Source organism: Papaver somniferum, chromosome 8 (assembly GCF_003573695.1).
Source record: "Papaver somniferum cultivar HN1 chromosome 8, ASM357369v1, whole genome shotgun sequence".
In the NCBI taxonomy this organism is placed as follows: Eukaryota; Viridiplantae; Streptophyta; class Magnoliopsida; order Ranunculales; family Papaveraceae; genus Papaver; species Papaver somniferum.
Window position 1 is genome coordinate 37,308,048 of NC_039365.1, and position 14,508 is coordinate 37,322,555.

General features: G+C 35.8%; 1 protein-coding gene across 1 annotated transcript; it reads left to right on the forward strand.

The window, feature by feature from the left end:
- Positions 1–6,389: 6,389 nt before the first annotated feature.
- LOC113305420 (queuine tRNA-ribosyltransferase accessory subunit 2-like) lies at positions 6,390–9,867 on the forward strand. The gene is made up of 6 exons (XM_026554459.1): positions 6,390–6,729; positions 7,272–7,446; positions 7,614–7,772; positions 7,883–7,979; positions 8,914–8,984; positions 9,817–9,867. The coding sequence occupies exons 1-6, from the start codon at positions 6,527–6,529 to the stop codon at positions 9,865–9,867; spliced, it is 756 nt and encodes a 251-aa protein (XP_026410244.1). The 5' UTR covers positions 6,390–6,526.
- Positions 9,868–14,508: the final 4,641 nt, after the last annotated feature.

Sequence of the window (14,508 nt, forward strand, 5' to 3'; positions counted from 1 at the left end):
ATAGTAATTTTCTGGGGTTCCTCCGGGACATTTCTGGGGTTCTTCCGGTGCATTTCTGGGGTGCCTACGATACATTTCTCTGGGGTGTAAAACACTGCTTTTTGAGCCCATTTCACCGCAAGGGCTTATTTATCTAAAAATTCCTACAAAGACATAAAAGAACACAATAAATACAAAATTGAGCACTAACAATACATACAATAGAGACATATTAGACACATAAATGCGTCTATCAGTAAGCATATGAGAATTAGTCTTGAAATCACATAGAAGAATATACACAGTGATCCAGTTACAAAACCGTGTATATTGACTGTTCTGACAAATATGTCGTATGAACTATAAGCAATTTGATATTCATTTAAACACTTAATTTAATCATGATACATATACACAAGTGTTTTAGTGATCAACGATGTCTTAGAGGTGTTTATGAGAGTCATAGCAATACTAAACATATTTTTTTAAAATAAGTCTTTAAGCATCTGCTAAAATTTTACTGGGACCGTTCACGGTGCAACAGTTCGTGAACTGGGTTCGCCAACCCTACTCGGCACATAAACTCATATGGATATGGTCCGTGAACCGTGTTCGCCAATTGTTAACCTTTTTTCACCAACATAAAAAAATTCAGATCACCACGGTTCGTGAAAAGTCCTCTTTTGAACTTAAGGTTTGCGAACTGGTTAGCCGACCTTCCTGTATTCCAGAAATTTAAATATCCATGGTTTGCAAACTGGTTCGCCAACCTACCTTGAGTCGAAATAACAGAAGTTTTGAATTTCTCTTTTTTGAAGTTTGAAACATTCCCAAATGATAAAATCATTACTTGGGCGATTTTCAAATGATCCGCAAATTAATTCTTGAACATCCAATCCTTGAATCATATTTCGAGATGTTTAACAAGACAATCTTGATTCAAAATTTCTTACTTGCAATAAATCTACTAGAAATAAGGCATAGTCTCATAAGATAGAATGGTAAGATAATGATTAAAATATAATAGTTCAGTCTTCACAGACCTTGTTGATGAAGTTCTCCAAATGTCTTCGTCGATCTTCAGTCTTCGAGGGTGATGTCTGATACTCAACTGCCAATTTTTAACCTAGTCTGATACTTGACTTTGTTGATTAGAAATCAAGATATAATTTTCTACAAATAACGTTGACAACAAGCTTGAGATAACAAAACTTGCGGGTTCAACCGCGCATTGCTCTAACACGTTGCAGTTGATCTGTTTTATTCTTTTTCTTATACTTTATCTTTTAAACACTATTTGAGCCATGAATCAATCTTTTGAGAGTGTTTTGATGATCTAAACGCCATCACTGGGACAATGGAAGAATCTATTTTTCCAATAATAAAGTGGTAATTTTTATTTAATTAATTTTTGCAATAATTTTTTATGATTATTTGCATTGAATAAAAACTGAATGCATGATTTTTATTGAATGATTGTGATTTGTTTCGGCTCTTCATGCTTAGTTTAACACTTTCAATTTTCATGCTTTCAATTTACAGTCATTATTTTGGAAATTTATGTATCTAGGCAATAATTAAGAATCAATTTGAATGTACGAGTTGCATAATTGTTAATATTGAATCACTTGAAAACTGGTTAATGGTGGAATTCTTTGTCTCAGTCCGTTCTACAATCTTGCTTAAATCTTTTGATTGATTTTTCTTTTTCTTTAGAATTGCAAATTAGGTTTAGAATCGAATCTTCACAAGTCTTGAACGAACTTTATTTACCGTTATTCTAAATCACATTTATTTTTGGCGCCGCTGGCGTGGACTTGTTCTTAGATTCGTTATTAGATTTAGTTTTTATTTTTTAGTTTAGTTTGGAGTTTATTTTTTATTTTTACTTTTATTATTATTTTTTGTTATTTCTTACATATTTTGGTATTTTCTATTTGTTTTCAGATTTGGAAACGTGCTAAAGATAAGGATAAAAAGTATTGAAAAGAAAAGCAAGGCCAAAGAAAAGAACAAAAGAGGAGTCCAAAAGGAATAGAAAAGAAGGTTTTATTCTTTATTACTTTTTTTTTTTGACTTTTTCTTTAGGGTTTTATCTATTCTAAAAAATTGTATTATGGTGTGATTTTATTTTTGGACACTTTTTGAACATTGGGACTTTATTATTTTTTTAACCCTGTGGAACGGTATTAAATATAAACTACTAAAGGGAAGGACGACAATATTAATATAGGAGTCGGTGGCCCGAGTCGACTACAACCGATTCGTGGTGTACTTAGTACCCTCGTTATTTCATACTAGAGATAAATATAAATATAACTTCTCATATTATGTTTCAATATAAACGACTTGAAATAAACGTAGATTGAAATTGAAATAATTCAAATATATATTACTAACCTCGAAAGAAAGAATGATGTGCACGTTAATGTCGACACGTTTTCAGGTTCTTTAGAGTAACACGAGTTTGTCTCAATATTTCTGATGTTTCCTAGTTTAACCTAACGAAGTTGACTCTACTAATGTAATCAAGCAGTCTCAATTTTAAATCTAAAATATGACAACCAAGTTTGACTTACCATCGTTTATCGTTTGGTGGGTTAAACCAAACAATAGCTTTATATTTATGTGAACATAAAGGCGCATAAATCTTAATAATTTTCTTTGGCAACATGTGATTAATTAAATTTTGAATCGCAGTCCACATGTCGGTTGTGAGGCATACCTAGGTGGATGACAATATTTCTTTCAATTTATTTTTTGTTTCCCGAAAATCCCTATGTAGTCCCTAGTAAATGTGTTTCTTGAAATCTAGTTAAATTTTGGATTGAGATCTTGAATATAACGCAAAAAAGTTTTCCTATCAACAAGGTTGTATGTATGGAAGCTTACAAAGTATAATGGGAATGCCTAAGCCTTAATTATGGTGCGGGTAGGAAATAAAATGTGAGCGAGAAATTAGTTCCCGCCCAACTTTTTTTTATTTTTTTTTATCTGTAAAGAATTTTGATACGGATGAGTTTTGAATTTAACACTGTACTACAATGACATCGGTCCGCCCAAAATATTTTATTTATATAAACTATTAAAAGTGGGGTCAAAGTATGATCTAGAAAAAAACTAGACTTTAATAGATTTTTAAAAGAAGAGGGATCCCCTCGTACTTTTATTATCACACTATCTCACATGTTAGACGTTATTTTTCCAGATAGAAACCAAACCGTAATGGATTTGAAGCTAATATTTTGGGGATATGTTAGTATTATAAATCTCTATGTTCACACTGAAAATGAGTGTATTCCGAGAAGTATAACACCACCATCTACTACTTCGAAAATGAGCCGTTGAAAATCAATAGATTTTTGGACGTCGAAATTAAGACCGATAGATTATGAGGTTTTATATTTTGGAATGTGATCATTTTTCGTAGGCATGTACAATTTCGTAAGAGGAGCATATCCTCAAAATGTTAGCTTCAAATCAGTTAAGAGGTTTGGTTTTTATTCACAAAATTAACATCCAATGTGTGAGATAGTGTGAGAATAAAAGTGTGAAGGGATCTTTCCTCTTTTTAAAAAGTGAATAAACAAGATATGGATTCTCCTTTTTTTTGCTTGTATATGCAAGGTTTCATTCCTTACTCAAGTTTTGCTACCCTCTACCATTTCCTCACTCAAGTTTTATAGGCGAAGTTCTTTTATGTCGACATCATTAGACATTCTTTAATATTTTTTTTTTTCTAAAATGTGCCCTTAAAGTGCTACTACTATTTTCTAAAGGACGGTTAATTTTTTTAGTATAATATACTTAAAAGTACAAATACCACTAAACTTTTCAACTTCATATACATCATCGTAAACCCCCTATTTCAACTCACGTCATGCGAGTATAACTTTTGCCTACCAATGTGAATAAAAAAATAGATCGTATCATCCGAAACTTTTTCTGAAGACATGACTCCTTAGTTAAGAAGCTTCACCCACTGGGATATGATAAGTTGATTTAGACCAAATCAGAAGGTGGTCTGGGAATTCGAAGAAGCATCGATCATAATAAAGCGCTAGTCATGAAACGGGTCTGGAACACCCATGACAAACCGGATTCAATCTATGCTAGCTTTTGCAACGAAAAATATCTTAAGCAACAACCTTTTTTTTTTCCAGGGACTACAACTACTTCATCTTCAGTCAGTCCCCAACGGAGTCAGTTAGTGTCCCTCATTCCCACAATCAAACAACATATTTTCCACAAAATCGGAGATGGATTAACAACCCTTACTCAAGAAAATTGGATACCATAATTCAATAATGCCCTAGACCCAGCGAATTTCTACCCAATCCAAATTGTCGCTGACCTCATTGATCCTCTCACTCACACCTGGAATCACGATAAACAAAATCTCCTGCTACCCCAAATAAGTCAAAGAATCATGAATATCCATCTACCCCAAAATAACCCCTCTGATAGAATCATCCGGCCTTTCACCAAAGATGGAAACTACACCACAACATCTGGATACCACTGCTTAACCAACTCATTGGATCATTCCCACCAAAACCCTTTGCCACCAACTAAGTTTCTAAGGACACTTATATGTCCTCCAAAATTACAATATTTTGTGGAAATCAATCAACAAATGCCTATCGGCCTTCACCATTCTAAACCATATCCACCTCACTGATACCAACATCTGTCACAATGCAACTCTGGTCCATAATCTGCTACTCATATTCTCCTTCATGTCAAGTGTCTATGATCACATGTAGCATTCTCCTCACAAGACTCCCTACTCAATCAGCCACAACCCAAAATCTTCCAAACTTCCCTAATCCCCATATGACAATCACACAAATTCTATCATTCTATCAAAACATCCTTCTGATTTCCTTTTGTGGTCCTTATGGATATCTAGGAATGATTACATTTATCGACAAAGGCAACTAAATCCAAACATCATTACCCAAATGGCTATAGGTCTTCAACAAGAGTTCTCTTGCGCACAAGAGAACCTCTCTCCCGTGCTACCTGGAATACCAGCTCCCACAAACCCCAAGAAATGAAACACCAATGTCTACAACAGTCTTAATAGGTTGGATCAAACCTAATATAGACTGGATCAAGATCAACACGGACGAAGTAGCGCGAGGACACCCGGGAATAGCTGGAGCGGGTTTCATTTGTAGGGATGCTTTTGCCAACACCCTGGTAGACGTAGCGCAACACTAGTTCGAAACTTGAGTCTTGGGCAATGCTCATAGCGTCCAAGACGATAAAAGAACGAAGTTGACCAAAGGTTCAGTTCGAAACTGATTCGGAAAAACTGCTTCGATTCCTAACCTCGGACTTTCTGAAACCAAATAAATCATGAGACAAATCCCCTATTGCACGGTCAACCACAACTATAGGTAAGGAAATCAGGCGGCGGATGGACTGGCCAACCTGACAGCAAACAACAGCCAATTGGAGAACCTTATAACTTTATTTTGGGACCATACGATCCCACCATGCATCAACCAAATTGTAATGGATGACTCCTCGGGTATCATTTACCCCGTGTAATTGCCATTTAATTCTAATAAATTTCCATGCTTCAGAAGAAAAGAAAAAGAATCATCATAAGCCTTTTATATGTCCGAACATCGAGAACTTCCAGTGTTTACAACTGTTATCCTACTACGTTTTTGACCCGATGCATGAGAAATAGTGATATTCTTGATTCCGATGACTCCATCTGCACAATCTTACATTCATGGTCACATCCGAAAGAAGAAGAAGGAAAAAGAACACTCTAAAGTTAAATATATGATAAGGGTGTAGTATGTGTTTGGGAAAATATCCAAACAGTTTAAAAATCGCGGTAATTTATCGAATAAATATATTACATCAACTAGTTGGAAGCCTAACAAACTAAGCTCCAAAGACATACTACTAAAAAAGGTGACTGCTAACATATTTCCTATTGATACGCCTTAAAAGAATATATTTTGTTTGCAAAATTTCCAAATAATTTAAATATATATATATATATATATATATATATTCTTTCAGTTTGGACCAAGTTCGGTTTGGGTTGAAAACTAAACCAACCTGCCCTATCTGGCCACCTTTGGAGTCTTCGACCGAAAATGCTAAGGAGACCCCAAAATTTTGACACCGAAAATTTACCCTTCTATATGTCAAATTTCTATTAGCTCATTTTTAAAACCGATCCCATATTTTTCGCTGGTGTGATAGGGTGGGTGAGAAATCACGATAAATGGAGAAGACACATAGAGGGTCAAAATGTGGTTTAAGATTCCGGGGTCTCCCTAGCAGCTTCCGTCTTCGACCACAGTAATCAGAAGTTTTGCTTTTATACACCTAACTAGTCTTTATTTCGGCCGGTCTGCTCATAGAGAGCTTCTAAAGATTAGACCATCCTAATAGGGTAACAGACGTATGCCTAGAACGGCGCGTTAAAAAACATCCATACAAAAGATTAATAGTACCTCTGGGGGTTTACACTCAACACAGGGGAGAATACAGAAAAGAAAAAACCGAAGAAAGTATGAAATTTGCAGTGAAAGCATGGAGTAATGGTGGGAGAGCACGGACAGGAGTTCTCCAACTTAGCAATTGTCCATTACCAATAGAGACACCTTCTCTTCTTCTTACTACACGTAAAGGACTACCCGTTTTCATTGCTCCTGATCTTCTTCTTTCTCTACCTTCACCTGATTCTCATCTTCTTCATGTTAGTCCTATGCACTTGTAAGTTGCTAAACCCACCTCTCCATCTCTACAGATAGTAGTTTTACTGAGTTTAATTAGTGATTTATAGTGTAAAATCTATGATTTTTCTGTTCTTGCATAAGTGTTTGTTGTTTTGCTTCAGTGAGGTTTACCTGAATGGTGTGATTATTTATTTTATTTTTTTCTTAATGTGTTGTTGATACCCCTTTTACATGATTGTCCTTTTAAAGCAAATTTAGTTTAAAATTAATCTACTGTTTTAAGAGGTTTTGGTTGTGAATTTTAATCACTATTGGACTGTGGGAGTATTCCGGTACAACCTTGGAGATGGGTTATATGAAGTGGTCTAGTTTGCAATAGAAGTTTTAGGTTCAAACCAATCAGTGTCAGCTGTTATTTGATAGTAAAAAATTGTTATTGCAATGTCTTGTATAGTTCTAATGTGTTCTCTCTTGTCAGGGTTGAATCGATTTTAACACCAGTAACCTAGTGATTGAACAATATTTAGCCAGTAAGGGTTTTGTTGACTTTCTCATGTGTATGATTTGGAAACTCTGCAGTTTTGAAGGCGCTTCACGTAAAACTATATCAAACATTGGGGGATTGCACGAGCTGGTAGGTCTGCAAAATCATGGGTTCTCTGCTTCTCCAAGGGATTCTATGGTATGTCTTCCGGTTGCTGAGACGACCAACAAGTTTAAAGCTGCTTTTGAGACACCTTGTGGCCGCCTATCCGTAATATATCTATCTCCCTTACTCTCTCTATATATCCATATACATATAGCCACATATATACTTGATTCCTTTTGAAGTCAAGGGTACATTATCTTCAATTTTGCACTTTGTAAATTGGCATTTTTATTAAATTTATTCAACTATACTTATCCCAATTATGTTCACAGATTAAACCTTCTGAATATGTAGAAATGGTTTCATCCTTGAAACCTAATGTATGGGCCAGCCTGGCAGATGAAGTGCCTGCTTATGCATCTGAGAGTAGGAATAAGACTTCGGTGGATCGAACCATACGTTGGCTTGACGAATGCATTTCCTTAGACCAGGTCGGTAATGTATATGTGTCTCTGTATATATCATTTATTCATTTAAGATTTTTTGTTGGGTCTGGTGTCGTGGAAACTCCATCTAATGACGATTACTTTATGCAATGTAGACCCATGGAACCTCAGTTTTGGGAGCTATTGTTGGAGGATCTAATGTTGACGAGCGCATTCGATGTGCTCAGGAAGTAGCAAAGCGAAATGTGTCAGGTAATTTTTAGTCATGGTTTTAGATTTGTATTTCCTATTTACACTGTATTCACAGGCACATCATATTGAAACTTTCAGATGCAGAGTAAAGACACCTCATAAAATTTAAATGTATTAGCTACTTGATTTTGTTTATAAGTGAAAACTTGTAGGCAGTTAGCTCACATTTGGATGGGAACCATAAATGGGCCCTTGGTTCGGTATCGTGGGAACCAGGAACCCGCAGTTAGATAACACAATCAAACTAACACTGATCTTAAAATTACTGGACTCACGCCGTGCGTCATACATCTGAATTGAACCTTAACAAATAGTTTTGATCCAATTCTAGCATTAAATGGTTTACTATATTGCATGTTTCAATATAGAACGTGAATCTTATTTGTCTTTTTTGTATCCTTTAAAGACTATCTATCTATCCTTTTTCTGTCTATAATGTACAGTATTCAGAAGGACACGAAGCAATCTTAGCTTAGAAAAGGATGTTGATTGTGGACATAAAGACTTTCTGGTGGAATTCTTACTTAACTAGTAGAAAAGACAAGGCTTAAAAAGACTGATAATCTTTTTCCGAATGAGACCAGTTAGCTAGTTTATATATCTATATAACGTTCGGGTTTGATTTTAAACATAATAGAGTATGTATATACCCTCAAAAAGGTACACCATAAACAAACAAAAAATGAAAAAAAAAAGATAGAAAGTTTTTAAAGACTATAACAGGAATCATAAGATTCAATACAAAAATATTTTTACACTAGAATTGGATCAATGTGGTAATAATTAATCCAAACTGTATGATTCCGATTGCGGTTCCTACGATTTTAACATCACTGTGTTGGCTGGTGCCGCTAGTCAATTATGTGTTTGATTTTGTTTTCGTCACTGTCAATTCAGTCTCGCTGAAATGTTTAGGAAACACGTGATTCTGCAGGTTTTTGGATTGGAGGTTTTGGGCTCGGAGACAGCATGGATGAGCGCCCTGCTCTCTTGAATGCAGTTGTTGTGAGTTGCTAATTCTCTGCTAAACGATTTCAAGTTTCTTCACTCGTTTACATATCTATCCTCTACAAACACAATATTATATAATAGAGATAGAAATCGTACAGCATAGTTTATGCATTTTTTCCTTTCACTTAAGTGATTCATGTTCCAGAGCAACTGTATACTTGTTTGCTAATAGTGTGTTGTAAGAACTCAGTATGTGTAGAAAAGTTGTCTAAGTGAGAAATCAGGTTGTAAATAAGGGGAAATAGTAAGTGGGTTAAATGCGGTACCTATCCAGATTTGAGAACTCGGAAGTAGAAACATAAGGATTCTGAAAGAAAGAGACATGAGCTAGTTGACCTACAACCTAAGTCGATAGTCGTAAGAGGTTCAGTTAGTATCTGTCAGTAAAGAAGAAGTGAAGTTGAGTTGACTGCAACAGGTCAGTGAACCGAAGAACGACTGTTATACCAGCAATGGTCTCCTGCTGTTCTCAAGAACGATCAGGAACACCCAATAATGGTAAAAAATGGCCATACCAACAGTTTTTACCTAAAATAGCGCAAATCGTCCGTTTTCTTAGTTTTTTTCCTTTCCGTTTTTCGTTATGGCAATATAATGCTCTACTTCAATCATCGCAACAGGTTAATTGTCTGATTGGCTATCTGAATTTATAGACTTCAGGACAGTGTAACGATAAACCAGATATATCCATCTTTAGCTTCTTTCATTAGTTTCACGATGTGTGTTAATGATCTTTTCTAGTCATGGTTTGAGGCTTTGAGCTACATGTTTTAATAACTCAGTTTGATCATTTCTAGAGAGCTAATGTTGATAGTCATAACTTCAGGACAATCTGCCAAAAGAAAAGCCGCGCCAGATTTGTGGACTGGGAGCATAAGTTTTCACTTGCTAGGATAATATCAGTCCTGTATTTAAACCAGCGACCGAAGGTCAAAACTCGTATACACCCTTCGTTTTCAGTTAACCACTCAATTACTGATCAGAAAATACAAAAGATACCAGATCTGTCGATCTGGTTTGTGCTCTCATCTTTGCGAGTACAAAATAACCCGTTATAGGGGCGGCATGGTTTATTAGAGGGGCGGCATTCTAATAGGACAAAAAGGGTCATTACATGATCATTCAAGGTGTCCCTTATAAAAAGATAAATTAACCCTCAAAATTGATAACCTAGTTTAGTGATGATAATCAAGTTTAGCGTTAATGACTAATTTCACTTATATTAACTCAAAATCAAAACCAAAATCAAATTTTTAGAGTTAAAAAAAAAAGTTTAGAGGAGAAGGTCAATCTCAATCAATTGAAGAAATTAACCAACAAAATGAAGAACCATGACCTGAAAATGACCGGGTATACTTCTGAATTAGTCCCAACTAGCTTTTTGTCGCTCAAAGTTATCTAAAGTATGTAAAAAATTCAATTCTTTTACATTTTCAGAGCTAATTACAGTTGGAATTTTGCTCATAACCAACCGTAAATCGAAGTTACGGTTCGTAAAAGATGAACTACCAACCGTAACTGGTTAAATTTGAAGAAAACCCAATCGTATAACCAGTTACGGTTGGTAACCAAATGCTAAAATGGTTACCATCCGTAACTGAAGAAAATTCTCAGATATAAGAACATATGGTTGGTAATTGAACTATTACCAACCGTAACAATATCAAAATATCCAGTTACGGTTCGTAATTGAGTTAAAATCAACCGTAACTCACATAAACCCAGAAATTTCAATTTCAATTTTCATCCAAAATCCTAATTTTTGATAGAAATTAAACTTAAATTGAACAAAATAAACCAAATCGTAACTGGATTTTCAAAACATACCTCATATAAGTCATTACACTATACTTGATTAATTTTCGAATCGTCGATTAATTGAAGATGATGAAATTTTAAGTTTTAATGGAGGTTACGATTGATGGGAGGAGGAGAAGAGAAGAAAGAAAACAAATTTTCAATTTAGTTTAGATTTAGGTTAAAAGATGGGGAGGGTAATCTAGTTAATTTACACCCCCTATAGGACTTCTCCTAACCAATTAGAGGGATATTACTATCACCCTGCCGCCCCTCTAATAAACCATGCCGCCCCTATAACAGGTTACATATAAAATGGAAAAACTTCATCTGTATTTAAGTAGCTGTGGAAATGCATATACAACTATAAAATTCTAGGGTCCTGGATTTTTGCTGGAACTTTTGTTACAAAAATTGCCTGAAGTCCTGAAGTGTATGGGGTTTTCGGGTTTTAGAACCGTTTGTTTTTATAATTCACTGATTTTATTTATTTTTTATGGAAAATTCAATGATTTGTGAATTTAAATTGATGCGATGAATCTTATGACCTATTTACTTTCAATAGGTATGAAGACCAAAGCTCGAGTGGCCAACTTTTTCTGCACATTCGAGGGTACAATGCTTAATATGTCAACTGTATATAACAAGCCAAAGCTAGGTTTTGCTGAAAATACTGAAACTGATTGAACATTTTTATTTTCCCCCCATTTTGAGCTGTTTTTGTATAGTGCGACAGTCTGACCGGTTTCCTCGATACGCATCCCTGGCTATATTGTTACTCTTGCTCCTTTTTTTTTGTTTTATTTCGTTACTCTTTCATCAAGTGGTTTGTGCTCTTTTGAGTTATTAGCTGATCTTTTTATGTCGGCAATACCTTAAGGCTTTTAGATGATGTGAAGATGTACCTACAAGATCAATAGATATGGTAAATGGATACCGAGCTCAGCATATTCTACAGTCTTGCCTTTGATTCTGTTGCACATATGTTTCATAAAACTACAAATTATAGTTCTCTTCCAGAGGATGGTGGAAAATGAAATTTACGCCGGGGACTAATGGTCCTGCAACCTTGATCATTCTCTAAGTTCGCGGGGGCCAACCTTACAGTACACATGTCTAATTCATACTTCCAGGTTGAGTTCTATCATAATAACTCTAAATACAATTGTTAATCTTGAATAAGTTTTGCCTCTGTTGAGATCTGTCGCATCAAATTCTTTTCCATTGGCCTTTTTTGTGTATTGTCAATAGAATTTTCATTTGATCTCTTATAAAATAATTTACAGCTCTTCAAATTCCAGACCATTTTGTTTCGACAAAAGTGACAAATTAGATACTAACAAAATGGACTAGAAATTGGTAAATATGGGCGTACAGAGCAGCACCGTGGGTAAATAGTAAATCTAGACGGTAAATAGTAAAATGACCCTACTCTTCTTTTCATTTTATATCTCTTTAGAGCAGTTCCTATGGAATGAACAAACTCATTTTGCTCCCACTATGGAATGAACAAACATGAAAAATGGATGTTCAAATCAATATATTTGATGATTTGAACACCGAGACGGACAAACCAGCGCGTGCCTGTGGTAAGGACTGGCGTTCTTGCCACGAACGCTGGCGTCAGAAGAAACAACGCCAGCACATTTACCACCAACGCGCGGTTTTACTTCAAGCGCCAGCGTGTGTATTAAAAACTCCAGCGTCTGACCCAATGGTGCCAAAGGCTCAATCTGAACGGCTGAAAAATCTTGTGATCCAACGGCTACATTTTTTGAATTCTATAAATACTCCTCATTTCAACTCCAAATTCACACATTCTACACATTCTTAACTCTCAAATCATCTACAAAAATGCCTCCCAGAGTTCGTGCCGTTAGATTCACTAAAGAAGAAGATGAATCTATTGTAGAGCCTTTGTTTTTCACACACAAGATGCTGTCATGCGTAATGAAGCCGATTCGACGTTGACTTTCTGGGAGAAAGTTTACACAATGTTCACTGCTGAAACTGGGAACATCCATGGGCGTGATTCTCATGGATTCAAGCATCGTCTTAGTGCAATTAGTATGAATGTATTGGATTTCATGGCTTCACTAATGGAGAATCACAAAAATAAGCTCAACGGTGAAGCCGAACATGAGGTGGAACCCAGAACTCTAGCGATGTGGCCAGTAACTCACAACGGTCGTCGTTTCGACTTCCATGCTTGTTCCAACATTCTTAGGGTGCTCAACAGATACAATCTCCTAGTCTCGGAATTCCACCACCCTCCAAGAATTGATGCCTATGTAGTAGTTGTTTTAATCTAATGTATTTCTTTTATTTTCATGTATGATGAGGCGGTTGTTCAATGCAGTACGTTTTTATTTATGATGTTAATATTGATGGTGCAATTTTTAATCTAGGAAAAATTTCAATAACTTATGATAATCGTAATAACACAAAATAAACAACAAACTAAATAACATGATACCATAGTGAATCGAATTGTCCTTCAACTTCAATCATCCCACTCCACCAAAAAACACATAGGACATTCCCAGAAATGCCTTCCATATGTGTCTTCTTCAGAAGAAGTCCGCAAATGCATAAAAGTCTTGCAACCGGGTTTTGAGCATGCACTGATTCTTTGTGGACAATGTTTGTATTCGTGATCTCCATATCCACAATGCTTGCAGTGTAATAGCTCTTTCTTCAATTTGGATTTATGTTTGAAGTTTTTGCAGAGTGTTGCAATCTTTTCTTCTTCTTCTTTTTTAATCTTCATAGCATCATCTAGCATATGTGGTTCCTCTGGACAATTGGGATCTTGACACTGCAAATACCCGAGCTTTTCTGGTTGTGATTCAATCACCATTCTTATGCGTGAACAACCTTCCCGCGGACACTTTGAATACATCCAAGGACATTGCATAAGACTGTGGTTATCCATGAAACATAATGGACAAACCTCTTTTGCTTCGACACATAATATTTGCTTCGCTTTGCCTTTAGAAAACATGGTGGATGTTGAGAAAGAAATCGGATGGTTTGGTTTAGAATAAAACCTAGTGGCGTATTTATAATAGAAAATAGACGTTGGTAATTCAAACGGACGGTTTTAGTAAAGTAGCGCGGTTTTACTACAAGCGCCAACTTCTATGTAATTCAAATAGGCGCTTAAAGGAAAGACGTCAGCGCTTTTACTTCAAACGCCAATGGAAAAATTTCCTTTCTCGACCTATAAATTTCATTCCTCCCATCTCCAAAATCACATCTTCTTCTTCTTCTTTTTTACTAAATCCTCCCCCTTGCAGAAATGTCTGTTAGAAATCATGGTCCCAAGTTTACTCAAGAAGAGGATATAACTTTATGCAAAGCATATTTATTTCATAAGGTAATCACTGGTGTTGTTATTTCTCATGACAGTACTTTTTGGGAGAACGTTTTTTCAATGTTCGTCTCACTGACGGGAAACCCAGGAAACCGAGATGCTCGTCGATTGCGTGCTCGTTTTCATTCTATTAGGCTTGCAGTCCAGCTATTTCTTGCTCTGGTAATAGAAATTGATCGAGAAAAGTTCATCGGTGTAACTGAAGATGAAGTGATCCAAACAGCTCTTGATAATTGGGAGGAAGCTCACGGTAAGCCTTTTCGTTACGAAGCGTGTTTCATAATTCTAAAATATGGTCCATCTCAAGCACATCGTTACTGCACTCGAATGCCGCTTCCGGTGTTT

Excerpts from the sequence above, each read along its gene's own strand:
- LOC113305420 (XM_026554459.1), top strand. The coding sequence starts at position 6,527 with ATGAAATTTGCAGTGAAAGCATGGAGTAATGGTGGGAGAGCACGGACA. Across the intron at positions 6,730-7,271 it reads CATGTTAGTCCTATGCACTT|TTTTGAAGGCGCTTCACGTA; the intron begins GTAAGTTGCTAA and ends GAAACTCTGCAG. Across the intron at positions 8,985-9,816 it reads CTCTCTTGAATGCAGTTGTT|GACAATCTGCCAAAAGAAAA; the intron begins GTGAGTTGCTAA and ends TCATAACTTCAG.